Below are 27,851 nucleotides of genomic sequence, written 5' to 3' on the forward strand. Positions count from 1 at the left end.
GCGATTCAGAGCTCCGATCAAAGATCCGACCATTCAGAATGAAGAAAAATGAGTTATCTACTTACTTTCCAAACCATTGCATACATTAAACTTCCTACTGCAGATGCATAAGGAATATGTTGGCATCTCTGTCATATGAAACCGCTGAAAGTGTAAAGCAAGAGGTGTACTTACCACTTTAGCCTTATCCATATGAAACCGCTGAAGTATTTTCTCAATATACTTCTCTTGAGATAACCACAACTTCTTGGCATCTCTGTCATGAATAATCTGCATGCCAAGTATATGTTTTGCTGGTCCCAAGTCTTTCATTGCAAAAGACTTACTAAGCTCATTTTTCAACCTGTCAATTCTAGAACAGTTATGACCAACAATCAACATGTCATCGACATAGAGCAATAAAATGATGAAGTCATTATCAGAAAACTTCTGCACAAAAACACAATGGTCTGAGGTTGTCTTCTTGAATCCCTGCTGGATCATAACAAACTCAAACTTCTTGTACCATTGTCTCGGGGCTTGTTTCAACCCATATAGGCTTTTCTTCAATCTGCAGACATAGTCTTCTTTACCTTTCACCACGAAACCTTCTGGTTGCTCCATGTAAATTTCCTCCTCCAAATCACCGTGAAGGAAAGCAGTTTTTACATCCATCTGCTCAACCTCTAAATCAAGACTGGCTGCCAAACCAAGAACAACTCGGATAGAAGACATTTTGACAACATGCGAGAAAATCTCCTCAAAGTCAATTCTCTTTTTCTGACGATAGCCTTTGACAACTAATCTAGCTTTGTATCGTGAATTAGAAGTATTCTCCTCAGTCTTTAACCTGTAAACCCACCGATTTGCAAAGCTTTCCTATTTTTAGGCAACTTGACCAGCTCAAAATTATGGTTGTCAACCAAAGATTTCATCTCATCATTCATAGCGGCAACCCATTCTTTCTTGCGCTCAGACTCCATAGCCTCTTTGTAGCAATCAAGTTCTCCCCCATCAGTGAGAAGCACATATTCATAAGACGAATAGCGAGTAGAGGGAATATGCTGTCTAGAAGACATTCTAAGTGGAGCAACAGGTTCACCAATAGCACCACTAGTAGAAGCATCAATATCATCAGCAACATCATCATCATTATCTTCAACCAAATCATCATGAATATGATTCTGGCCATCATCATGATTACCAAACTCAGCTACACTAGGCGTATGTGCCTCAGGAACTTGATTAAGATCAACCAATCCATTAGTACTTGAAGACTCTAATTTTCCGCCTTATCAATATCCTTAATGGTCTGATCCTCCATAAAAATAACATCACGACTTCTTACAAGCTTCTTTTCAACTGGATCGTACAATCTATAGCCAAATTCATCATGACCATAGCCAATGAAAATACATTGTCTTGTCTTGACATCTAACTTGGACCTTTCATCTTTTGGCACATGCACAAATGCTTTACAGCCAAAGACACGTAAGTGGCCATAGGATACATCTTTTCCATACCACACTCTGTCAGGAACATCAGCTTGCAAAGCAACAATAGGAAATAAATTAATAACATGTGCAGTAGTATATAAAGCCTCACCCCAAAAAGATCTAGGCAACTTTGCTTCTGAAAGCAAACATCTAACTCTCTCCATCAACGTCCTGTTCATCCTCTCTGCCAGGCCATTAAGCTGAGGAGTCTTAGGGGCATCTTCTGGTGTCTAATGCCCTGTAGCCTGCAGTACTCATCAAATGGTCCACAATATTCACCACCATTATCAGTGCGAATACATTTCAGTTTCTTCCCTATTTCCCTCTCAACAGAAGCCTGAAAACTGCTTAAAGACACCAAGTACCTAGTCTTTACTCTTCAAGACATAAACCCAAAGTTTCCTTGAATGATCATCAATAAAAATAACAAAATAAAATGCACCACCAAATGTTTTTGTCTTCATCGGACCACAGAGATCTGAATACATCAACTCAAGCAACTCTGATTTCCTAGAGGGAGGATGGCTCTTGAAAGAGACTCTATTTTGTTTACCAGCCAAGCAATGAGCACACTTTTCTAACCTCGCACCTTTCAAACCTGAAAGTAGATTCTTCCTCGCCAAACAATCAAATCCCTTCTCATTGATGTGGCTTAGTCTTTTGTGCCATAACACTGATGAGTTATCACACTCAACTGCATTCACACCATCAATGGAAACTGAAGTCTTGGTCCAATACAGACCAGACCACTTCTTTCCACGTGCCACAACCAAAGAAATTTTCGAGAGTTTCCATTGTCCATTACCAAAGGTACTAACATAACCATCATCATCAAGAACATTGGTAGAAATCAGATGCAAATGAATGTCTGGTGCATGTCTGACATTTTTCAAAATCAATTCAGTCCCATTACTTGTTTTTAGACAAATAGTGCCAATGCCAATCACCTTTGACAAACCATTATTACCCATCTTTAAAACCCCATAATCACTTGGAGTATAAGAAGTGAAAAAATCATTTCTCGATGTAACATGAAAACAGGCACCACTGTCAACAACCCAACTTGTCTCATCACAAGCAATATTAATCAAATTCTCATTACAGACAATCACAAGATCACCTATAGTGGTGGTGGCAACACGATCATCATTGTCATTATCTTTATTTTGTTGCTTACCTTTGTTACCTTTATTGTCTTTCTTCAGCTGAAAACAAAATCTTTTGATATGTCCATTTTTACCACAATAGTTGCATTCAAGGTTTTTGTACTTAGACCTTGATTGGCTTCTAGCCTTACTTTTACTTCTGTTACCTTGTCCTCAGTCTCTATCATTGCTTCTCCCCCTGTTTTCAGTAATCAAAACCTCTGATTGAGAAGAGGATGCTTGTTGAGTTCGTCGTCTGACTTCTTTATTCAAAACAACAGCTTTTACATATTCCAAGGTCACTACACCACCAGGAGCAAAACTGGACAAAGTCACGCACAAATTTTCCCAAGAGTCAGGTAGAGTATTAAGCAACCAAAGTCCCAAAATTTCACCTTCAAATTTTATACCCATGTCGGACAATTGATCAATGCACCCCTGAAATTCACTTATGTGATAAAAAATAGGAGTACCTTCCTTGTACCTCAAATTCATAGCCTGTTTCAACAGAAATAATTTATTGTTCACAGATTTAGAGGCATACAAAGTCTCAAGCTTATTCCACAAGGTTCTGGCATGCGAATCATTAGCAATATGATTCAAAACATTATCATCTACCCATTGTCGAATAAAGCCACAAACCATCTCATGCTCAAAAGCCCATTCTTCATCAGATTTATTTTCAGGTTTTTGAGTAGAAAAAACTGATAAATGTAACTTTTTCACAAATAGTAGATCCTTCATTTTTCCTCTCCACTTGTGGTAATTGGTGCCATTCAAACTAATCATTCTACCATAATTAGGCTCCATCATGCAATCAAACAAATCCACAAACAAATAACTTGGCTCTGATACCACTTTGTTGGGAAGAAACTAAGTTTATCCACAAACTATTTCTCTCCCAAAAATAAAAACTTGTAGATATTTAGCTATCACAATTCCAAACAAGATATCAACAAAAACAATCATAAGCCAGGCAAAGAGAGACACACACGATATTTAACGTAAAAAACCCCTCCAATGTTAAGGGTAAAAACCACGGGGCTAAGGAGACCCAACCAAAAATCTCCACTAATAACTTGAGGTAACAATTATAGCAACTCAAACACCACAATATGCTCACAAACTTAGAGCAAATACAGCTTCTCAAACATATAAACGAGAATACCAAAAGCGGTGAAAATAACTGTAAGAAAAACTCACAAACGCGGCTACTGTTCAGGCCACAACATGGAGACCTTCACTACTCCAAATCAGATCTCCACCGTTCCGATCGTAGGTCTTTGAATTTCGAACAATCCCACCAAATTTCAGCCAAATCGAACCACAAATGACCCTTGATCAGAATAATTGATGAAGACTGCCGCGAAATGTTTTCTTTTCCCGAACAACTACGCGTTGCTTCTGTTCGACCTCAAATAACCGGAGATTCAGAGCTCCGATCAAAGATCCAACCATTCAGAATGAAGAAAAATGAGTTATCCACTTACTGTCCAAATTTCTGCTCGATTGGATGGTGGGTCGGAAAGTTCCGACCGTTTGATGAACTCTGCGCACTGAGAAATCTGCACAGTATTTCGATTTCTCTCTTTTCCTCTCTCTCTTCAACACGCCGCGCGCAAAAAAAAAAAATCTAACTCTAGTTTTTCTTTTTCTTTTTCTTTTTTTTTTTGAAAAAAAAAAACAGTTGGCTGAAGGAGAGTGGGCTATAATATGGGTCAATATCCCATAATGTGCTGGGCCCAACACAAATCCATTCCAAGTAGACTTTCATTGAAGTGGCTATTAGGGGTATCAAACCAAAATTTTCGATTTCGGCTTTTTGGCTCAGTTGTATAGGTTTTCGAGTAAATTGGTTCACTAATTCAGTTCTGGATTTGGTTTAGTTTTCAGATTAAAAAAACCAATTAACCGAAAAATCTCTAAATAATTGAAACAAAAATTTTGATTTTCCAATTAGAGGTTTGGTTCAAAAAAGTCGATTTATTCAATTCAATTCTTAGCTGACTAAATTGAATGTTCACCTAGTGGCTATATAATCCAATCAATCCATTGGATTTTGATAATTTGAACAAATCCAAAACCAAACAAATGTAGTGTAGCCCTCTCTATTTTTCTCCTAATCTCTTCTCCCTTAGTTTTCTTCTAAACTCCTTTTTATCTCTCTTCCATTTTCAATTTTCTCAGTTTTTACATGTATTTTTTTTTTTCAAACAAAGTCATACACATCGGGCTAGGTAACCTATCAAGAGTGAGTACACCAATATTGAGAGGGTGGATTCAGTTCTCACCAAATTGCACTCACACTGTTTTTACAGTGTTTTTCAAATTTTCAGCCATGCATTGAAAATATTTCGATACTTGTGTATTTTTTTATTCAAGGGGAGATGTTCCAATGCACGGCTGTAAAGGACAGTGAGCCCATTTCCTATATTGAGTGCACATAGGGCCCATGTGGAGCCCATTTCCCAATGCACAGTTATATATGATTGGCTTGATTGATTTGAAGGAAAAAGATAGTAAAGGGAAGGAAACAGTAGAGAAACCTTTAATAGATCCCCGATCCCGGTGTGCACAAGTAAGTTTCTAGCCCATCCAGAGTCCTCATTCTATCAGGGTATATTCTTCTCTTATTGTATTACAGTGATAAGCGGTGCTATTAGATTGTTATTGGATTAATCCAAATCCAATCCAATGGCATCCCTACTGGCAAGGCTGCAATACAGATTGGGAGATAGAAAAAGCAAGCTGGGCATGCAGGAGCCAACTCTGAAATGTCACCTAGCCCGTTTCTATATAAAGCCGGCAAAACTGCACACGGAAAGTGCAGAAGCGTGTATCATACCCATCACTGATACAAGAGAAAATTAATTGTACAATGTCTCTATTCTTTGGTTTCTCTTTTTGATACAGTTGTTTTAGTTTCTTGCATTATATAAAGTTAGGTTACTAATTAAATGAGTATCTTCAAACTGATCAAGGTCTTACTTTCTAAGCTAACTATCAGGCAAGGAAGGTACCAGAAATTAAAGGAAAAGTGGGAAAAAAGAAGAGGGTCGATCCATGTTCACCTTTGATGATATCAGAAAAAGACAGTACAGTTAATGGCAGCTAAAAGAAGTTTCAATGGCGCAAGGGAAGTAGCAGCAGCTACTTTTCAAGTGAATACTTGCAGCAGAATAGAGACTAAGGCTGCAATTGGAAGCGATATAAATCAAGATTGATATAAATATTTACGTTGGTTCGGTTTTATCAGTGTTTGAATCAAGATTGACATAAAACTTCACTCCGATTTAGATTTGTCGTGTTTACATGGAGCAGAGTTTTACATAGTAAATTGATGTAAAACTTCATCAAAAGTAGAGTTTTATATGTCAATGTAAATACTACATCGATATAAAACTCCACGCTTTTTGAATTCACACTTTTCCAAATTAACAGTCACTTTTTTATGGTTTGGTGTAAAAATCATCAATATACTTTTATACCGATGAAGTTTTATATCAATTCCAAATACAGCCTAAAGAAAAAAATAATTTGATAGAAGTTGGAGGTTTATTAACACATAAGCCAATTCAGAGCTCCCCCAGAAATTATCAGCAAGAAACATAGAAGATGGCCAGGCACATCATTGGAAAGCTTGGACAGAAAGGGACCCTTCTCCACTCTGTAAATAAAAGAGGAGGGGTCATAGAAGATTCTTCCTACTATATCAATCTATCCTAGACAAAAAGAGCCTCAGCCCTCCTAAAAACCATGCCGTCTTGAAGCTACATGTTGAAAAGCAAAAGAACGATACATACAAACTTATTCCAAAATAAGAATTGATGAAAAGTGAAATGGGATGTCCCTAACTCCTAATTGTGTATTTGTTTGGGGTTGAGCTTCACATGCTTCAGCTTCTCAAAATGTGAATTATTTGTTTTTATTATCTAAAACTCCCTTTTATTTTTCACCATTCCTCTTAAACTCTCCTTGACCTTTTAACCCTCCAATGACCCTCTTTGGTAGAGTTTTTGTTGTCTAAAATTAAGGGTGAGCATTCGGTTTATTCGGTTAAAAACCAAACTGAATAAATCGAATTTTTTAAAACCAAAATATTAAAAAGAAAGTCAAAATCGAAACCGATTTTCAATAAAACCGAAAATATTTTGTTTGGTTTTTGGTTATTTTGGTTAAAAATCAAGTTTAGTTATCATTATATATAATATTATATATTATAAAATCAAATTTAGTTATTATTATATATAATATTATATTGTAATATATTATAAAATTTAATTTCATTATAATAGATTATATATAATATATTAGTATATAGATATATAGCATATTATATATATTATATAATGAATTTTAGCTAATTCAGTTTTTTTGGTTAACCGAATTTCTAAATTTGAAAACCAAAACCGAAAACCGAAATTATTAAAAATCAAATTAACCGAACCGAATTTCTCAAAAACAAAAAAGTCGAACCAAAAAAACCCAAACCGAATTTTTCTGTTCGTTAATTCGATTTTAACTGAATAATGCTCACCCCTATCTAAAATAGTGACCAGTAACAAAAATTGTTCACGTAGATTATAGTAATCTTTATTTAAATGCTAACATTCATGATTAGGTCTTGGCCACGAGTTCTTGAGAACAAATCCCTGTTCAGGGTAAATTTGCACTCTGGTTCACTTTTGCTTGTGTTTGGCAACATTATATTTATGCATTGACAAATGGCAGGCCAATGTATATTTACATTGATAATAAGATGTAAAAGTACATCAATAAAAAAAAGTAAATTTGCATTCAAATAGGCTTTCGATATAAAAAAAAAAAACATATGCTTTATTGAAATTCATGTTTGAATCCATTACAACTAATCCAACTTTACAATTTATATGAACGATTCTACACTCTACATATTTGCATTCACACTTATTTGCATTGTTTCGAGACATAAATGAAAATCACCAAAGTGGAACACTTTATTGTAAATGCTTCTCATATAAAATTTATGATGATTAAAACAGAAGTTGGAAGCTGCATTGAATCTTCTTCTCAGCTTGAGATGCCATCCCTTCAACTCATGTCGATAGATTGCTTTTTTCTGATGATAAACCCAAAGAAAATTGTCATTGTAGAGATAAACAAAGAGCAAAGAACGATACTTAGATCTCCTTCTATCTCCAACTACTCCTAGTAAGAGTGAGTTGAAGCTTAGGTCCTCTCTCAAGACATAGTTGCTTAGAATGAGAGGACAACCTTTGTCCACTTTAGAAGGATCCCACCATCACCCTTCAAGCAAAAGAGACTCATGATTACATGATACAAATGACAACCCCTGATGAATGAATTGGGAGGGATGAAATGGAGGAGCTCATCTTGGGAAAAGTGGACAAGTGTCAAAGCTAGAGCTACAAACTGATTAGGTCAAATTAAATAGACCTAGTTCCAAATTTGATTTTAAAATATTCAAATCAAATCTTTGTCAATAAAACTTTGATCGAACTTTGTCAATATCATTAATAAATTCAAGTAAAATTATCAGAATTTCTTTGGCTCCATAAAATTGCCACAAATTATATATTATTAATGAATAAAAAATAAAAAGGGTAAATTACATACTTTGGTTACCGATGATTTTTTTTTTTGTCACAAAGGTCCCTGCTTCCATTACCATTTGTTGGTTAATTTTAAAAAAGATTTTCATGTGAATGTTTTTTTTTTATTTACAAATTACGCATTTTCAACAGTTTTTAGTATTTTTTTCGATTTCCATTTGTTACTGGTTTAGTTGATATTATTTGCATATTGTATTTGTTGCAATTCCTGGTTTTGATAAAAGTTTCTTTTTTTGTTGTTGTTGTAATTTCCATTTTATATAAGTTTATTAGGAGGGAATATTGGTAAATTAATTTCTTGTGTCACTCAACTTGGTGGGGAGGGGGCCTTGTTTCCTCTCCAATGAATAAATTTCTTAAACTATCCTTGCTATTTAGCTAATTAACAAATTATACCTTTATTGTTTAATTATTGTCTTAAACTACCTCTACTATTTTTGACAATTAACTAATTCTACCCCTATTGTTAGTATTCATTAATATTCCATCAAAATCCGTACACATGTGATACCATGTAACATATAAACTTTTTTAAAGCCCAATATTACCATTCATTTCTCTTCTGAGTCAAGTAAGAATCACCACCTGATTTTTAGATCCAACATTTTAGAGGAGGGAGGAAGACACACACACATGGGAGGAGAGAGAAAGAGTGTGTGTGTGTGTGTTTTTGTCTGTATAAAAATCCATGTTCTATATGGTGTCATGGGTTTTGTCCTCTAATGCCATTTAAGAGTATGGCTTGCTTAAAAATAAATCCTCTCTTTTCTATAAATCCAATTTTCTCTTCCAATTGTTTTCTATTCTTTCACCAACAATAACGTCTAGGTTCTTCCACATGACTTATAGTTTCGGATTTCCAACTTGACATCAAGCAAAAACAACTTTGCAACCTTGGAATTATGGATGGTAACTCATAAATCTGGACCTTCATCTTTTATGCTAAGCAAACAAGATGGAGGTTCCGTGTTGGAGCCAATAAGCCTCAAAATGTGGATTTCAGAGAAAACCCCATGTATTTTGGTAAAAAAGTTGTTGAGAAGTGGGGCTGTTGATCTTCCTTTCTTGGACCCTGACACACATTGTGTCTGGAGAGAGGAGTGGAGATTGGATTTATCACCCAATTTTGATGGTTATTAGAAGAGTCTTCATCTGTTTTTCCAGCCCCATCGTGTCATCATATTCTTTTCCTTCCACTGCTCCATTGGAAATTGTATGCCTCCCAATTTTGCCTCTTCTTCGACTTTCAACCTCACTCTAAAAAAATGGTGATTCACTGCTCTTGCATTCTCTCTCTATTTTCATCTTCGACAACAATTGGAACTTGGAAACAACTCTCAGAGAAAGGTGATTCAAAGATTTATAGAGGGTATGCATCTCTCTCCATCGCTCGCTAATATTTCTCTCGTATTCTCTCTTAGTCTCATTCTCAAAATATAGCAGAGAGCTAAAAAAAGCTATTAGAGCAAAAGAGTGGACCTATGATTTTGACATCGTTTACCAGCTCTAGTGAAATTATGATATGGTATTGTTTGTTCTCACTTCAACATCCACTCTGTTTGCTGTTGAAACTCTTAAATTCCTTTTCAAAATCGATCGTATTTGGTGGTTATTGGATCAGTTCTCTAATATGTGTCCCTATTAGAATGAAGGCACCTATTTAAGTTATGTAGATCATGGGGAGGAGCTACTACTGAGGTTAAATCTCATTGTAGCGCCGGTGATGGAACAAGGGAAGAAGGAGAGAGAGAGAGAGCAGAGGTGGAAGGGTTATTGCATCGCCTCCCATCTCTTTTGGAGAGGAGGGACTACCGGAGATCTAGCATCGCTGCCCGTCTCTTTTGGTTAACTGTTGTGTGTCAAGAGAAAGAGGGGAATGAACAGTAATTTTTTAGAGGAGAGATTAAGGGCAAAAGGGACATTTCATCATTTACATTGCAATTTAACGGTCATAAACAGTAGGTGTGCTTTAAGACAATAGTTAAAAAGCAAGGATACAATTTGTTAATTAGCTAAATGGTAGGGATAGTTTAAGAAATTTACCTTTCATAATTCAATACTGTTGAGCACCCAAATGATCTTAACAAAATAGGGAAAGATAAGCAATTTCCCCCTTTTCCATCTTCATATACCCCACATGGAAAGCCAAAAACAAAATGATGCTCCCAACCATATACCACCTAGTTTAGGAATGTAAAATCCTCCAACATACTTGTAGGTTTGAAGATGGTCATACGCTCCGACATTTGAAGAGAATGGTAGGATTTGAGATTGGATGTAACATTATAATATAGAAGAAAACGTCTGAAAAAAAAATGGTAGAACAAAGAAGATGACATTTGAAAGGGAAAAAAATAAGATATGAAGAATGAAGTAAAAAGTGTAAGAAAAAGGGTAAATTTTTAAATTACACTTATGTTTTAGTTAATTGACTAATTCTACCTTTATTATTTATATATTGTCTTAAAGTTTTCTTAGGTTTTCTGACAATTGATAAGTGGTAATGGAAAAAAATAAAATATTGAATTTTCTCTTTGAAGAACTGTAATCTCTTTCCCCTTTCGCCCTCTATGTAACTCGCCTCTCTCACTCCCTCCAATTGACAAACTGTTCGTGGAAAGACACATCGTAGTTCAAGGATCATCGTCTTTCATTGGAGGCGACACCAAATCCCAAGTATTGGTTAAGTTGTTTTAGCTGTTTACTTTTGGGAGACCATTCTGATTGCAGCCCGTGAGGTGGCAGAATGGAAAGTTAGTCTTCCTTCCATGCATGACCTCAATAAGAAGTGTACATCGAAGATTGAATATTTTCAGATTCTTCAATAAGAAGTTGTATGCAATTTCTTTCAATCAATAAGAAGTGGCAGAAGGAAAACGAACTCTCTAGTTTACATTGCATATTTTCAGATTCTTTGATGTCCACTTGAACGAAATCTATAGTTGAGATAAAGTGAGCTTTCCTTGTTTCTTTCCGGTCTACAGATTTCTGTAACATAAACGAGAAAGAAGAAATGAGAATGGACTACTGTAACTAGAGCTACACACAGTATTCATGCGCTCCAAGCAAACAGTACTTCGGTCGAGGGCAGCTTCAGCTATCGTGAAATTACAACTATGGAGAGGCTAGAAGAAGAATCAGATCTGATGGTTTGGGTTCTCTGGAGACGGTGGCAACTGACGTGGTGGTATCTTTCAAGGCGGCCATGCTAGTTCTCTGTACATGCGCCACTTGACTCCCGAAGAATATCGCCGATGTGCAAATTCTGGCAGCCATGGCCTCTTAGGATACCAAGAATAAAATCTTAATTAAAGCCATGACTCCAATCTCAAACCATGTCCTGCATGTTAGGGATATTTGACAAAATGGGTGTTTTTAAGGATTTTTGAAAAATATATCAGTAAATAGTATTGCATGTGAGCGGTTTATAACGATAGGGGAGGTTTAATAGTAAGAGTATTTTAAGATAATATATAAACAGTAAAGATAAAGATAGAATTAATTAATTAATTAAACTATAAGGATAATTTAAAAAATTTGTCCAAAAAATAAAGAAGATATTTTTATTTAGAAAAGGAAATCTACGAGAGCTTTGGGAAAAGAAAATAGTAAAAAACAAGAGGATTAGGGCTTCTTTGTTAGCGTAGGTAATTTTTAAATGCAAAATTACTTAAGTTCCCTTGCTCGCACGAGGAACATGGGGCATGTGTTCGTTTTTTAATAGACGGTGCAGTGAGAATTTGTAGGATCAGAATCTCTCATCTTTAGAAGGGAAAAATTATAGATTCAGAGAATCGTGCTTTTCATACATGAACTGCTATCTAGAAACAGAGCTATTCTTAGGAGTTGGCAAGCCCAAATGACATTCTCATCTAGAGAATCGCCTGAATTGCCAAAAATGATTCTCCATATAGATGCCAAATGGGGCCTTAGTCTCTATTTGAGGAAAACATTCATCCTTTTTAGTGGTTCAAAAACTCATCATCATTTTGTAAAGGCCTCATGTGTTGTCCTCTCTTGTTGCTCGAACATACACATTTACTTGCTTCAAAAGATTGATATGTAAATAGGGGTGTAAGTCGGGCGGATTGGGCTGGATTTATGGTCAATTCGGACTTGACCCTAAAATTTGGGTTTAAGGCCCGAGCCTAGACCGGGACCAAGGTCAAACTGATCTTTCTAACCCAAGCCCAAGCCACACTATAATTTGATGCACTCAAATTAGGTTTGGGCCCACGCCGAGCTTGAGTTGGTCAATGAACTGACTCTATAATTATACATATATTTATGTATGTATGTGAATATGTATGCAAAATATGTATACAAATGTTTGTGTATATATATATATATATATATATATATATATATATATATATATATATGTATGCAAAATTTACATATATACATATGTATGTATAAATATGTATAGTTAGGTTGGGCTTGGGCCAGGTTCGGGCTACCTAAGGGCTAGGCCTGGGCCCAACCTGAAAAATAAAAATAAAAAAGTCCAAGCCCAGCCCATGTAAAATTTCGAGATAGACCAATTCAGGCTCAGATTGGGCCCACCCAAGTTTCACCCCAATTAGTTAATGAAATTCCAAGGGGTCTTTGAGTTTCCCTTCAAGGGAATCTCAAATCCTAACATTCTCTTCATTCATGTTTATTCTCTTTCAAATTAGAAGAAGCTACATGAGTTAAGTTTCTCTTTTTTTTTTTTTTTTTTCCTTGTTAATTTTCAAGCTAAATGCCATTAATCTTGAAGTTTGCTAACATGAGATCATAGAATTTAGATTTTTACTCAACCACGCGTGTGTGATAACTTCCTTTTTTCATTTGAGAATGATTTAAGCACAGTAGAATACTATGTAGTATGATGTGAACTTATGCTTATTTGATTTGGGTTGGTTTTATGTATTTCTCATTGGAAGAATTAATTTCAGGAAAAAATGTGCATGTCAAACGTGATTATGATTTTGAGAAATAGGAATAAGATGAATATGTAAAATGCAATGTGTCAAATTCTTTAAATGATAATTTCTAGAATTCATTCTTTTTTGGAAGGATCATGGAGATGAGAATTTTCAAAATTGATGTCAAATAGGGCTTAAATCTCAACAAACAAGGTGATGTTTGGAATCCTTAAACTTGATTTTTGAAAATCAGTGATTATTGAAATCAATGATTTTCCAAAAATCATTCTTTTTTTTGTTATTTGGTATTATTTCCTCCATGTCAGTCGATTTTTTAGAAATCACTTTTGAGATTGTTTTGTTTTGATTTTCAAGAGTGATTATTTTTCATTGAAGCACTGGAACACCTTGCTCCTGCCATGTAGGAGGCCACCTCACCCAACAAAAATCAGAATCACATGAAAATCAGGGGATCACCAAATGTGGTGATCCCTCGCCTAAGCCGATTTCATGGATTGACATCATAATCAGCCAACCAAACAAGGAAAACATCATTGATTCTTCAAATTTTGATGTGGCACTGATTTCTGGGAAATCGACACCTGCCAAACATCACCCAAGTTGCTTGCAAACTGAACATGATGAATCCCAAAACACCATAACCAAAGAACAGGTCCAAATAAGATTGTTTGCTACCACAAATAGGGGTGAGCAACTGAGTAAGTTTTACTCAAAACTGAATGGAACTAACTTTAAATTGGCCTTGATATGACCCCACCCAATCTATTAGTAGGTAGGGTTTGGCTCCAAATTCTTGGAACCGACCCCCATCCAGGCTGATTCCAGGGTTTATGGGTTTACCCTACCCAAACCAACGTAGAGAATCAACCTTAGAAGCTGAAGCTGAATTTTTCTTTGAATAAATCCCAAAATACTTTAAGAATGTGAAGATTTGAATCCAAACACTCATGGTTACAAAGATAATGGTCTCACTTGACCATTGGGCCACTTTAATGATTTGATTATTTTATATATATATATATATATATATATATATATATATATATATATATATATAAAAGGTAATATTTACAATTATTTAATTATAATGATAAGTTTTAAACTATATATTAATATATTATGATAATATACAAATTAAATTACTTAATTTAATTATTAAAGTAATATATATTTATATATATTTAACATTATTATTTATTATTATTATTGAAAATACAAATTTTAAATAACAATTTCCTTTTTCATTTGGGGAGGGCAATGGAAAAACAAGTTCCATAGGTAAAAACCCTTGAACCACCATGGTCATAACACCTTGGAATTGAGGTGTCCAATTCCAAAATCTTACCCATGCTCACCCCTATGGTAGTAGGAATCAAGGCATTAAAAGTCGACCCACTGAATGAACCGCTTTGGTGTCCAATTTCTTGTCCAACGGTTTGATTGTACAAACCAAATGGATCAGCCCAGAACAGATTTAAAAATTGAAAATTACAAAACCATTCACTAGGTCGAGCAATGTATCGATTCAACGATTTAGGTCAACGATTCTCTGACCAAAGTCAATAGTTTTTGACAAAAGACAGTTCAAAGGTGAAATAGAAACCAGTTGCTTGGCTGGTTTCCAAGCTGAATAGTCTAACTGTTCGTGTAAATGGTGGTTCAAAAACCATGACAAGAATAAGAAGTAGGTGTTTGGCATTGGTGTTGGGAACACCATGGGCATGTGGAGTTGTAAATACCATTTTTTTAGAAAATGGTGCTTATTTTTTTATTGGAAATGATACTGTCACATAGGCATTTTCTAAGAAAACAGCACTGGTTTTGTTTGGTACCAGTGTTGGCAGCAACGTTTTCAACATTGATTTATATTATCCAACATCCAAGATGATACCACATCATTGCACTGCTAGCAGCCATGCACCATTTTCTCAGAAAACATTGAATTTTGTGTTGCTCCAGACCACACTTTCCCAATTTCCAAGGTGTGGTCTAAAGCAACGATTTTTCTAGAAAAACAATATCAAATAAGAGGGCATTGCTTTTACTGATGTGGTGCCTGTGTGACACCGTTTTCTCTAAAAATGGCATCAATGCCAAACATCAATTGTTGCCATCGCTAAATTGATCGTATGCCCCTCTTAATTGGCACTGAAATAATGGGACATCTTTTTGTAACTCTAATTTGAGCCCCCACATCCTTTGCACCTTTGGTGCAATTTTTTACACCAACTAATAGCAATTTGCCACATCACCTAGAAAAAATCACTTTAAGTTCGAAACGGGGAAGGACAAGGTATAGAGGATGTGAACTCTTCTTGATTAATTTGAGGGCAAAGCATGAATCATTGCCTCTTTTCTTTAAACATTAGTAAGGGATCTTCTCTTTGCCACATGGTGCAAATTTATTGGGTTAAATGCTGCATATTGAGAATGAACATATTTATGTGGCAAATGTGGTGGTCTAGTGGAATTGTAGAAATTGGAAGGAGAGCACATTATTGTGCATGAAACACTAGTGGAAGAAACACAAAATCATGTCAAGATTTTTTTCAACTATTGCCTCGTTGGTGTTTAATTGGGATGTTGCAAGGTAATCCTCCAACCATGGTGTTCCCACATATGTAAGTTCAGATGAAATCCTTTTTGCTTATTTTTTGTTTGAAAGAAAATGTGGGAAAGTGGAAGGAAAAGGTAGGGCTATGTTTGGTTCCGTGGGTGTTTATTAGAAAAATGTCGTTACATCAACATCAAATAGGCGATGGCATTTATTGTGTATGAAACCTTTGGTTTCAACGTTTACCAAATAAATATTAAAAACATAATGCTTGGATTTATGTGCATAAGGCATTTGGGGAAACGTCAAATTCTTGTTTCCCCTAATGCTTAGTGATGAAGGTTTTTTGGCAGCACCCTATTGTTCAGACTACTTCTAGGTGGCCGACGATTCAAAGGCTGAAGTGGAGGATTTTTGCTAGATGAGGACTTTGATGCTGAGCTGATTAGAATGAGCTGGGGGTAGATTGGTTGCCGAGCTGGGTTGATTGCTGAGTTAGGTAGCTCTTTAGAGAAACTTGCAAAGAATCAGTGTTAAAGGACCCGGGGTGGCTAACCCGGCGAAGTCACTCCGATGATTAAGTTAGTACTCTCGTAGCAAATCACGGGCTAAAAAATCACAAGGTATGAGAGATAGAATGTGCTTACTCGCCCCTCCTGTGTCATTCGGGTTGGTGCCTTTATATAGGCATTGTTTGGGTGGGCCTCACGCACCACACCTAGTATTTTTGGGAGGTCATGCCTAACCAGTCCGAGATCATCGGAGGTAACTGCCATGCATGTTGACCATCCTCTAGAACATTCGGTACATGGGCCAACTTTCAAGAAACCTGGGAGCATCGGGATATGCATGTCGAATTTGTTGGTGAGCACATCTCGCAGGTCACCGTCTGGTCCCCAGTCAGGTCGGCAAGCCCTCGAGGGAGGTCGCTCCTCACGTCGAGGTCACTTTGGCTGATGACAATGTGCTACAGGCTGACCCTGGATGACATGCTGCAAGCCGACCTAAGTTGTGGTTGAAGTCGCCAGGTTGGTAGAAAGGGAGGTCACCGGGTCAGGGTAAAGACGAGATGCGATCTAGAACTCCAAATCATCACTTAAGTGGTGTCTAGGTGTCAAATCTGCCCTCATCAATTGCCCCCCACTCCCGAGCTGAGGGCATCAGTGAAGGGAGTAGATCATTCCTTTTGGCTCGGAATGACTGTTTGATGAGCTCGTAGTCGTATGCGTTGGTCCAATTTGTTTCTCAGGTCGGAAGAGTTCAAGTGTTTGCAGCCTTACGCAAGACCTTGTCATCTTGATTTTTGAGACATGAAAGCGGATTCATCCACTCGAGGAGAAGTGAAGCAGGTATCCTGAGGGAATCTACCTTATTAGGGATGCAATCATCAATGGGTTCTGCAATCTAACCTATTACCTTAAGAGCGGAGCTCCTCATGTTGTCCTCAAGAAGGGGTTCTAACCACGTGACTGCTTTATTAGGTCGCTTCGCCTAAGTAGACTTCGATGCAATGTCACTCAAACTGGTTCTCAAAAGAGTAGTCGATGAGTTCGACACGGAGCCTGAAACCGAAGTGAAGAGATAGTCCAAGTTTGCATCCGTCATGGTGTTGAGAGAAAACTAATCTTTCCTTTGTTCTCTTTTTCGTGTTGAATGCGAGATGCTTTTTGCTTCGCCCGTGCAAAAGAGGCGACTGAGTCTTATGTGGTGCTGAGCTCTTTTATCACCTTTGCACCTTAAACCTTAGGCTCTGAGAGCGACTTGCAGTCCACTCTCCTTATCCTTGATCTTGCCCATGCTGAAGAGGCGATTGGGTCTCATGTGGTGCCGAGACCTTTTATCAGCTTGGCACCTTAGCCCTTGGGCTCTAGGAGTGACTCGTGGTCCAATCTCATTATCCTTATTTAGCCGATGTGCGACCTGACTTTTCCTCCTAAGCGGGTGGTCATTCTGTAGAACTTCTCATATGGCCGATTCTACGTCATCCTGTGGGATTATCTTCTTGGGTGATTGCTTGCAAGACCACAACGTACATGTTCTGCCCCCCTTGCGAGGGCAAAATGTTGTCGGTGTGAGTCGATGGTTCAGGGCCACGACTACACTGCATCAACCTCATTGGTGGCACTAGTCATCCACTCCTACAAGAAGCCACTAGGAGCTCGACCTATGAGGGTAGCACTACTGACTCTAGGTCACCAACTCGCACGGGAGCCTTGGAAGGCTCGACCTGCAAGGGCTTCCATGCATTCTGTTGGCTGCTAACTCCCGTGTAAGCTACAAAGAGCTCATCTTCTAGAGGCAACCTCACGAAACAGGGCTGATGAGGCCTTTGCCTATCTGACTGCTATTGAGGATGAGTTGAGGATGTTCTATTGTTGTCTACATCAAGCTTCTCCCATGCTTAAATCTGAAAATTCATGTTTCATCTCATAGAATTGCTATGCTTCAATCCTAGCGGGAACCACTGATGGCTCTACCGCGGGGAGAGGGGGCATTCACATACAATAGCGGTGTATTTATCTAGGGCACTGGGGATGTTGAGTTTGGCTTGAACTTGTTTGCTTGTCAAAGGGGAGTTCTCCAGGTTCCTCATAGATGTTTTTGCCCCCTAGTAATCGATATTCGTTCTGGGTGTTGATGTTGCTCAAAAGTGCATTTGAGTTCATAAAAAATGGAAATTAGAAAGTGAGAACTTTAGTTTCTAAAAGGTGAGATCTTAGTTTTCTGGAAAAAGAGGACTTAGCCTTTTAGAAGGTGAGAAATTAGCTTCTTGTAGCGTTTCCCACAGACAGTGCCAATTGATGAAGGGTTTTTTAGCAGCACCCTATCGTTCGAACTACTTCTAGGTGGTCGACGACTCAGATGATGAAGTTGAGGATTTTTGCTGGATGAGGATTTGGATGCCGAGCTAATTAGACCGAGCTGGGGGTAGATTGGGTGTCGAGCTGGGTTGACTACTGAGCTAGGTAGCTCTTTAGAGAAACCTGCAAGGAATCAATGTTAAAGGACCCGTGGTGGCTAGCCCGGCAAGGTCGCTCTGATGATTAAGTTATTACTATCATAGTAAATCACAGGCTAAAAAATCACAAGGTATGAGAGCTAGAATGTGCTTACGCATCGCACCTAGGATTTCTGGGAGGACGTGACTAACCAATCTGAGGTCCTCGAAGGTAACTACCATGCATATTGACCATCCTCCAGAACATTCGGTACGTGGGACAACTTCCGAGAAACCTGGGAGCATCGGGATATGCATGTCGAATTTGTCGATGAGCACATCTCGCAAGTCACTGCTTGGTCCCCAGTCAGGTTGGCAAGCCCTTGAGGGAGGTTGCTCCTCGCGTTGAGGTCACTTTGGCTGGTGACAAGGTGCTATAGGTTGACCCTGGACGAGATGCTACAAGCCGACCTAAGTTGTAGTCAAAATCGCCAGGTCGGTGGTAAAGGGAGGTCGCCAGGTCGGGGTAAAGACGAGTTGTGATCAAGAATTCCAAATCATCACTTAGGTGGTGTCTAGGTGTCATCTAGTCACACCCTCATCACTTGGGCATTTGTTGAAATGAAATGCTTATGTGGTGCACTTAAGTTGAGGTGGAAAGTAATTTTATGGAGTGTTACTTGAAACACCCATAAAACACCCAACCAAACAACAAAAGCAATAAATGTTTAAAGTAGCATTTTTCAAATAAACGTTTATCTATATGATAAGAACCCCCATCAATAAACACCCATGGGAACCAAACCAACAAAAGCAATAAATGTTTGGTATAGCTTCCATTTATTAAATAAATGTTTGTACTTGATTTATCTTCAAAATCGAGAAAAGTACTTGATAAGCCATTTATTGACAATTAGGCACCACATCAACATAACAATGAATAAATGCTCAATTGTTGGGGATAACTTTAAAATGAAGCTGCCCCCAATAGTTGGTGTGCACATAAGTCAAAACCAACTTTTGTGAATACCTATGCATATAGATGGACATGATGGGATAAATGTTGATTTAACGATGACATGACACAGTTTATCAAATAAACGGAAGCCATACAAAACACCACCTAGGTTCACACAGCCTTAAGGTAAAGTCCCTAAGATTCTTGACTCCTCAAAATAACCATTGTGGGATAAATATACTTTAAAAGGACATGTTACCCCTCCTATTCTTGTCTACTTTCCATATTATTAAAAAATTATTTGAATTTTAGTGGAGAGATATGAATTAAGGTAGAGAAAAATATAAGAGTAAATTATAAGCAGCCTACTACTTATAATTTTGGATTTCACTCATAACTTTTGGATTTCAACACTTTTTAGTTAGTATTTTGTCTATTAGCTTCATGGAATATTTGTTTAAACATTTTTAATACCCTAAACCATGGTTCAAAGTATCAATAAACCTCTGTGTATGGAAAAGGTGTATTAGTACTTTTGACAATACTCACTCTATTCTTTTTTTTTTAAGTTTTAATTTTGTACATAATTATATATACACACACACACACTACTTTAAAAAGCATGAATAGTCTCAAGAATATTTTTGGATTTTTTTTGTGAACAAAATTTACCCCTTCATATTTAAATTTAATTTATTAATAAAAATGAGGATGAATAGGGTAATCGGTTACTGATATTAATTGAGTTAAAAAGATGTAATTTTAAGATATTCAATGCATTCAATTCCCCCTCATTAAATCCAACATTTAAGGTATTAATTTGAACTCACCTTCATTGAATCATATATTTAAGTCATTTTTGTTTCTTCTCATCATTGAATTCTATTAATTAAATTCCTACATAATAAATTAATAATTCCAATAACATAAAAGTATAAGTTTTTTAAATTTTATTTTCTTCTCCTCCGTGTGTGCATCCCGTCACTCTCAGGTCTTCTAGAAGTCAGCTCCTGCACCAAATGTTTTGGAGGAAACTGAATAAGGCACAAAACCTGGTCTACGTGTGCCATTACCTCCGAGGACTTCGGACCAGCTAGCTACATCTTCCTAGAGATCTTAGACACAGTGTGTGAAGCTCACGCTGAATAATACCTATATAAATGTCTCATTTCCAACCTCAGAAGGTATGCGCAACTTAGCTCTCGCAACTCTCTAACTTTTTAGCATTTTAGCTCTCTCTAAAATCTCCACATCACTGACTAAGCATTAGAGTGCGCACCCCGGATAAAGCAACTCGGACACTCTAACACTATCTCTTTGCAAGTTGACCCAATGAACTAGTTGACTCGGCATCTGAGCCACCTTCCAGTAGGGAAACTCGCTAGCTCGGTGTTTGTGCTGTCCTCCAGCAGGGAGCTGCCAAATCACGCATCATCAAAAACAAAACTATTTTCTTCCACTCCCAATGATGGAATCATTTGGGGTCAAATGTATTAATAAAGAATGCTATAATTAAATAATAAAAAGTTAAAATAAATAAAATATATAATACAAAAAAATAATTGGGCATATCTCTAATATTTTATATTCATTATAACAAAGAAAAATAAGTATGGAATGCAAGAATTATTTTTGTTAATGATGAAAATGGAATGCCAAATTTAAAATCAACCTAAAAATTAAATGATGTCATAGTCAAATAATAAAATTTTTAAAAATAAAAATACAATGAATCACAAAATAAAAAATAGAGAAAATTTTGGATACATATTTAATGTTATATATTTATAAGTATTATACATAAGAAATTATTTTATCAATGATTGAAATGCAATACAAAATTTAATCTCAACCTAGAAATCAAACTATTTTCCTTTTTGGGTGGTGGGTTAGTGGTTTGGGTCAAATGGATTAATCAATGATATAATAATTAAATAATAAATCTTTAAAAAATAAAAAGTATAAGTAATCAAAAGAATATATAAACAATTATATATTAATTATGTCAAACAAAATTTAGATGAAATATATAATTTAAAACTAGTTTGAAGCAAAGCTATTTTCTTTTCTAGATGGTGGGTCAATGATCCAACTTTTTATTTAAGTTAATTTTTAATATATTGTTACTTTTATTAATTTTTAATTTCTATTTTAACTATGATATATCTAAAATTCAAGTAATTAATATGAAGGAAAATTTCTCACGTGCAATGCTTGTGTTACTAGATGAAGTTTTTGAACTAAAAGATTAACTTAGGGCCATTTGATGAGGGCTGACGTTTTTAACGTAGAAGACTTATTATTTTATCTTTAGTTGTTAAAATAATTAAATAATAAAAATTTTAAGGGTACGGTGACCCATCCCAAGTTCCTAACATCAATTTCATTTTAAGGAATTCACAACTTCATTAAAAATTTTGGGTAAATTGTTAAAATCTCCCCTAAAGTTTTTGACTGTTGCTGAAACCTCATTTGAAGTTTGGCAATTACAAGTTTACAATCACTTCCCCTAAATTTTTTGATACAGTTGCAAGTAGACCCCTTTAGTATAATCTTATAAAAAGAGCCATGAAAATGTCTAAAATGCCCATACAATTACTATTGGGGTTGGTTTATATGAAAAAAGCAATATAATGCACATTTTGAACAACAAAACAAGATAATTTAAAGTTGCAACTTTAATTTGAGTGATTGATATGAAGGACGGGTTCGCATCCGCCCCCCACAACTTTGTCCCCCCAAAAACGTCCAACGGGTTGTGAGTGCGCCGCGTGTCCCCCCACACGCGGATTAGAGGGACTTGTGTGGAGCTAACGTGTCCTCCCACACGCGGATTAGTAGGGCTGTTCATAAGAATGCCCAACTTGACCAAACCGACCAACCCAGACTGACCCAACCTGAGTTGGTCGGGTTTTCATTAGTACCAGTCGATTTCGGGTTGGGCAAATATATAAACCGATATATCGGGTCGGTTTCGATTTTCTTGTGTGAAAACCGAAACCAACTCGACCCGAATCGGTTCCTAATTTAAGTAGTTTCCTACTTAACTATAACTAGTCTTCCACTGGAACTAGAAGGTCCATTAGGCAATTACAATTAGAATAGGCAATCTATCATAGTTTCTAACTTTCTATAATATTTTACACCAAATAGGCAACCCATTAGGCAATTACAATTAGAATTCAATTAAATGTCCTTTTATACATGAACAAAACCGAAAATGACCCAAACCGACCCAACCTGACTCAAACCGACCAGGTCGGTTTGGCCTATCAGTGGGTCGATTTTGATTTCCACCTCAGGTAACCTGACCAGGTTGAATCAGTTGGAAAAACCCCAATAAACCGACCCAACCCGACCCGTCAACACCCTTACGGATTAGCTCATCCCGTTAGCTCCCTCTCGCCCAAAAGGTCATCCTTCTCACTCCTCTCTCTCGAATTTCAGTTTACTTCAACCCTCAACCTTCAGCTCTCAGAACTGAAACTTGCTGGAGTTTGCCCCCCTTTGAGTTCCGCCAGCCGACGCTGACGACCGTTCTGGCAGATTTATTTACCGGAGGTAAATATCCGTCATTTCTCAAATAAGTTTTTTCTCATTTTCTACCTTGTTTTTTTTTTCTCATTTTCAGCAAAGCATTTTAAATAGTGAGAAATGACGAAGATGTCCTCTCAAACGACGCCTCCCGAAGGCGATGCTGACGCGTCAGTAACACAAACCGAGTGGTTTAATAGTGAGAAGGTTCGGTTTTCGATAGCAAGCTCTCCATTTATTGAGGTTTGAAACGAAAAGGGGTTTGAGTGGAGGTTGTCCTTCAAGTCTCCCATTAAAGGAAGTGGAAAGGGAAAGAGAGAGGGGATGCTTTTATTCTTTCTCCGAGAATAAAAAATGGCTGTTGTGGACGTTTTGTTTTCTCGTACTGGAAAGGGAAAGAGAATCGCAACGTTATGATGAAGTCGGTCGTCGCCAAGTCGTTGGGTGAGTCGCCGTTTCTTGACTTTATTGAGGCCTTCTTGATGGGTCTTACTTTGCAGCAAGGGACGAATCTCGTGCTTCGTTGTGAGGTTTCCAAAGATACTGACCCCCCTTAAATTTGAGACAATTGAAGGGTTTGTTCTACTGTCTGAAGCGAGTAATGGGTTGTTTCTTAGTCCTACATTAACATGGTGCAATCGATTTTGCGCTAATCAGGGAGGTTGGGAACAAGATGAATCAATCGTAGAAGCAGCTGAGCGAGAGACATCATGTTCTCGGCATTGGCAAATCCCTGGCTTTCCTGGACAAGCAGAACTAATCTCTTTAATTCGTTTATTGCAAAAAGGATTAGGTGGATGGTTATTTAAGAGCAAGAGGATTGGTTCAGATTACGAGGGATATATGTATCCTTTGCGTGCCAAGAAGCTACTAGACAACTGGCCTGAGAAGAATGTGCGCCAAAGAAAATGGGTATGTACAACGGAATGTGTTTGATATTTCGATGCTTGAAACAAACAAAATGAATTAAGTACTGATTTTGGGTTCAAATGTTTTGTTCAAATGACTATGGATGAAGCCAAAGATCCTGCCCGCATGTCCGGATGATTCAAGCTCTGGAGGAATTGGTGCTTCGTCTGCAATAGGAAAGGAATAAAGTTCTTCCTTATTCTCTAATCTAGGAGATGGCAGCAGTTGACTTGTAAATATTTAGACCGGTGACGCACAGAGCATAGAGGTTGAGGAAACAAGAATCCTTGATGACGACCTGAGAACAAGAGAAGCAAAATTGTACAAGCTGAGTGATTTGGAAAAGCCCACGAAGATCACTCACTCGGGAAAAGAAAACATCAAATTGTACAGTTCGACGCATTTTTTTTTATTAAATCAAATAAGGTGATTCCATCAGAACCTTAAATTGTCATTACAAGCATAATAATTTTTCTTTTGTGAAGTGAGTTGTTGGTCAATGGAAGAGGCACCGAGTTGCAGATGTTGTAGCGGTTCTAACTTGTCGGCATCGACCGACGGAACTGGAAGGGGGCTCCCGCTCCAGCGAAAATGAGAAAAAGAAAACAAAAAACTATGTAAAAAATGAGAAAAAACTTATTTGAGAACTGAGGGATACTTACCTTCGATAAATAAATCTGCCAGAACGGTCGTCGGCGTCGACCAACGGAACTCAACGGGAGGGCAATCTCCGACGGGATTCAGTTCTGAGAGCAGAAGGTCAAGGGTTGAAGTGAGCTGAAATTCGAGAGGAGTGAGAAGGATAACCTTTTGGCGAGAGGGAGCTAACGGTCGTCCCGTTAGATCCGCACAAGTTCCTCTAATCCACGTGTGGGAGGACACACGGCGTGCTCAGCCCGTGGGGCGTTTTTGGGGGGCAAAGCCGTGAGGGGCGGATGCGAACCCATGAAGGACAATTTTAAGAAATAAATCAATTCCAAAAAGAAATTGGAAGAGTTTGGAAAGTGATTCATAGGAAGAGAAAAATAGAAAAATATTACTGCATTCATGCCTTTGTTTAGAAGATTCTAAGCGTCTACTTACAATAATGTCAAAAAGTTGAAGAAAATGATTACAAATTATCAAACTTTAGGGGAGGTTTTAATAATTTACCCAAAGACTTATTCACTATGAAAGTGATTACAAATTATCAAACTTTATGGGAGGTGTAGCAACACTGAATACTTAGGGAGGTTTTAATAATTTACCAAAGACTTATTCACTAAAAGATAAAACAATAAAATTTTCATTTCTAATTCCTTGAATACGATACCACCCCTTTGCCAAATGCAAGGGATCACCTACAAGAAAAAACCTTTGCAAACAGGGGCATCTTGCCACACATGGGGAACATCTCCCATTAAATAAACATACATAAATGAAAGATATTCTTAATGTGTGACTGGATGCCGTGTGTGCAGAGTTTTTGTGGTTGAAGAGATCCGCGAATTCTCTTTGAATCACAGCATGTTACCAAACCCCAATCACGAATCACGACCCAAGAGTTGCCCCACGTGGTTAGGCTCAGGCTCAGGCCCCTGTTAAGATTCTGATCTCATTAGAAGCCGACGTGTCAAATTCCTGTTCGCCCAGGCCATCACTCAATCCGGCCATTCCATTAGGGGAGAAGCACTTAGACATGTGTCTAATCATGAATGGTTGACTGCAAATCCAACTTATCCAACGAGAACGGGCAGATAAGGCAACTGCCCGGTGCCCGAAATCATTCCACATCCACACGCATTCCGGGGAACCTCTAAATTGCAAATCTCCTTCTCTCACTTACCCGAAAGGCCGAAACCGTTTCTGAAGAGTGAAGAGCAGTCAGCACTCAGCAGAGAGAGCGCGAGAAAGCAAAGAGTGAGGTTAAGAAATGGCGCAAGCTATGGCTTCCATGGCTGGCTTACGCGGTTCGTCTCAGGCCGTTTTGGAAGGTAGTCTCCAGCTTAACGGCTCCACCCGCTTGAGCGTACATGGCAACAACCGTCTAGCCGTGAGCCGATCCGGTTTCACCGTCAGAGCTCAGCAAGCGTCGTCCGACAGCGAATCCGCTTCTCAGAGTAGCCGTCGAGCAGTCCTTGGGCTCGTTGCCGCCGGCTTGGCCACCAGTTCTTTCGTTCAAGCAGTGCTTGCCGACGCTAAGTCGATCAAGCTGGGCCCTCCCCCACCGCCGTCCGGTGGACTGCGTAAGTTTCTATTCCACTCCACTCTGGTGAAGAGTCATTCTTCTCTGTGCGCAGCCGCAAATCAATTTTAAGAAATTAATTCCATATTTACGAGAGTTCCAAGAATAGGTTAGAGCAGTTTGGGCAATGCTCGGACTGTCACCAATGCTCTCCTGACTCTGCCGACGGGTTCGCTAGCCGACCCCATAGGACAATCAGATTCTAAGAATAGTCTTCTAGCAATGTATCATATGCATATAGAACTTGGATTTGTCCGGTTTCTGATATTCCCGGCACTGATGCCGGGGACCTTCTTATGTTTGACAGCCGGAACTCTAAATTCAGATCAGGCAAGGGACCTTCAGTTGCCATTGAAGAATCGGTTCTACCTTCAGCCACTGACTCCAACGGAAGCAGCACAGAGAGCAAAACAGTCTGCCAAGGGCATTGTTGGTGTGAAGGAATTGATAGACAAGAAAGCATGGCCTTACGTCCAGAACGACCTCCGTCTCAAGGCTGAGTATCTACGCTACGACCTCAATACCGTCATCTCTGCTAAGCCCAAGGAGGAGAAGAAACCCCTTAAGGACCTAACTTCCAAGCTCTTCCAAACCATCGACAGTGTAAGTAATTGAACTCAAGATTCTTGTTAATCTCTTATTTTGATTGATCCTTTGGTTCAGATATTAAAATTGGTTTCTGATTGATTGCTCTCAACATCAGCTGGACCACGCTGCCAAGGTTAAGAGCACCCCTGAAGCAGAGAAGTACTATGCTGAGACTGTGTCGACCCTAAACGACGTCCTCGCCAAGATTGGTTAAGTGACAGGGAATTCCTTCTAATGTATCTGCTACTGTAATATTCTTCTTTTTTTTTTTTTTTCCTTCTATTCATGAGACACTTCTCAGTTCAACGTAACTCAAAGAGAATTCGGTTTAAGAAGTCAGCTTCTTTAAATTATATATTCGTTCTCTAGTATTGGTAATAGTAATTATATATAGTAGAAAGAAGGAGATTAATGAGATAAATAAGAGCGCCCGATTAGCATGAAATTTCTGTTTTGTAGGTAGTGTATCTACATGAGCACCTCTAAAATTGGAGGTACAATTCAGGTTTCAGATTGGCAGTTCACCTCCTGATCTTGACATTCCATTATTTACAATAACTAAGATCAGTGTAGATACTTGTGTTTGGAAACAAATTAATCGATAGACATCGATCACGACCTCATAGTAGTTTGCTTCTGGAAATTTTAATTCAGAATCAAGATTAGCGCAAACCTCTGTAAGTCGAGTTCTGAAAATGAGTGATGATGTTCAGGAGAAAAGCTCTAGTTATACTTAATTTAAGTAATTGCATTTCATCGTTACATCAAACCAATCCATGGGAGGGATCATTTACCGCAGATCCTCTCAACTGATTACACACATACAAATATACATGGATGCATGTATATATATAATCTATAATAAAAAATAATATAGAATAGCAAGGTGTAGAGGGAAGAATTGATTCTCATTATCCTTACTTCTTAGTTGCCACTCGCCATGGTTATCCTCTCATTAGATCCATTAGCTTAAGTGGAAGGAG

General features: G+C 37.8%; 1 protein-coding gene and 3 long non-coding RNA genes across 4 annotated transcripts; 3 read left to right on the plus strand and 1 right to left on the minus strand.

Annotated features, from left to right (window-relative positions):
• The first annotated feature begins 9,096 nt into the window (after positions 1 to 9,096).
• Positions 9,097 to 11,666, plus strand: LOC148875555 (uncharacterized). The gene is made up of 2 exons (XR_016098727.1): positions 9,097 to 9,601; positions 11,217 to 11,666. It is a non-coding gene; the product is annotated as an uncharacterized LOC148875555 (long non-coding RNA).
• Positions 11,667 to 23,386: 11,720 nt separating this feature from the next.
• LOC148875556 (uncharacterized) lies at positions 23,387 to 24,504 on the plus strand. Its single transcript, XR_016098729.1, has 2 exons — positions 23,387 to 24,059; positions 24,166 to 24,504. It is a non-coding gene; the product is annotated as an uncharacterized LOC148875556 (long non-coding RNA).
• Positions 24,059 to 25,034, minus strand: LOC148875557 (uncharacterized). The gene is made up of 2 exons (XR_016098730.1): positions 24,719 to 25,034; positions 24,059 to 24,354 (listed from the first exon to the last, which is right to left on the minus strand). It is a non-coding gene; the product is annotated as an uncharacterized LOC148875557 (long non-coding RNA).
• Positions 25,035 to 25,820: 786 nt separating this feature from the next.
• On the plus strand, positions 25,821 to 27,221 carry LOC148875558 (oxygen-evolving enhancer protein 3-2, chloroplastic-like). Its single transcript, XM_088964868.1, has 3 exons — positions 25,821 to 26,281; positions 26,588 to 26,883; positions 26,984 to 27,221. Exons 1-3 carry the CDS (start codon positions 25,969 to 25,971, stop codon positions 27,080 to 27,082), a joined length of 708 nt encoding a protein of 235 aa, XP_088820994.1. The 5' UTR covers positions 25,821 to 25,968; the 3' UTR covers positions 27,083 to 27,221.
• Positions 27,222 to 27,851: the final 630 nt, after the last annotated feature.

The sequence above is a fragment of the Nelumbo lutea genome, chromosome 1, assembly GCF_056320005.1.
Source record: "Nelumbo lutea isolate HS-2025 chromosome 1, American lotus-T2T, whole genome shotgun sequence".
In the NCBI taxonomy this organism is placed as follows: domain Eukaryota; kingdom Viridiplantae; phylum Streptophyta; class Magnoliopsida; order Proteales; family Nelumbonaceae; genus Nelumbo; species Nelumbo lutea.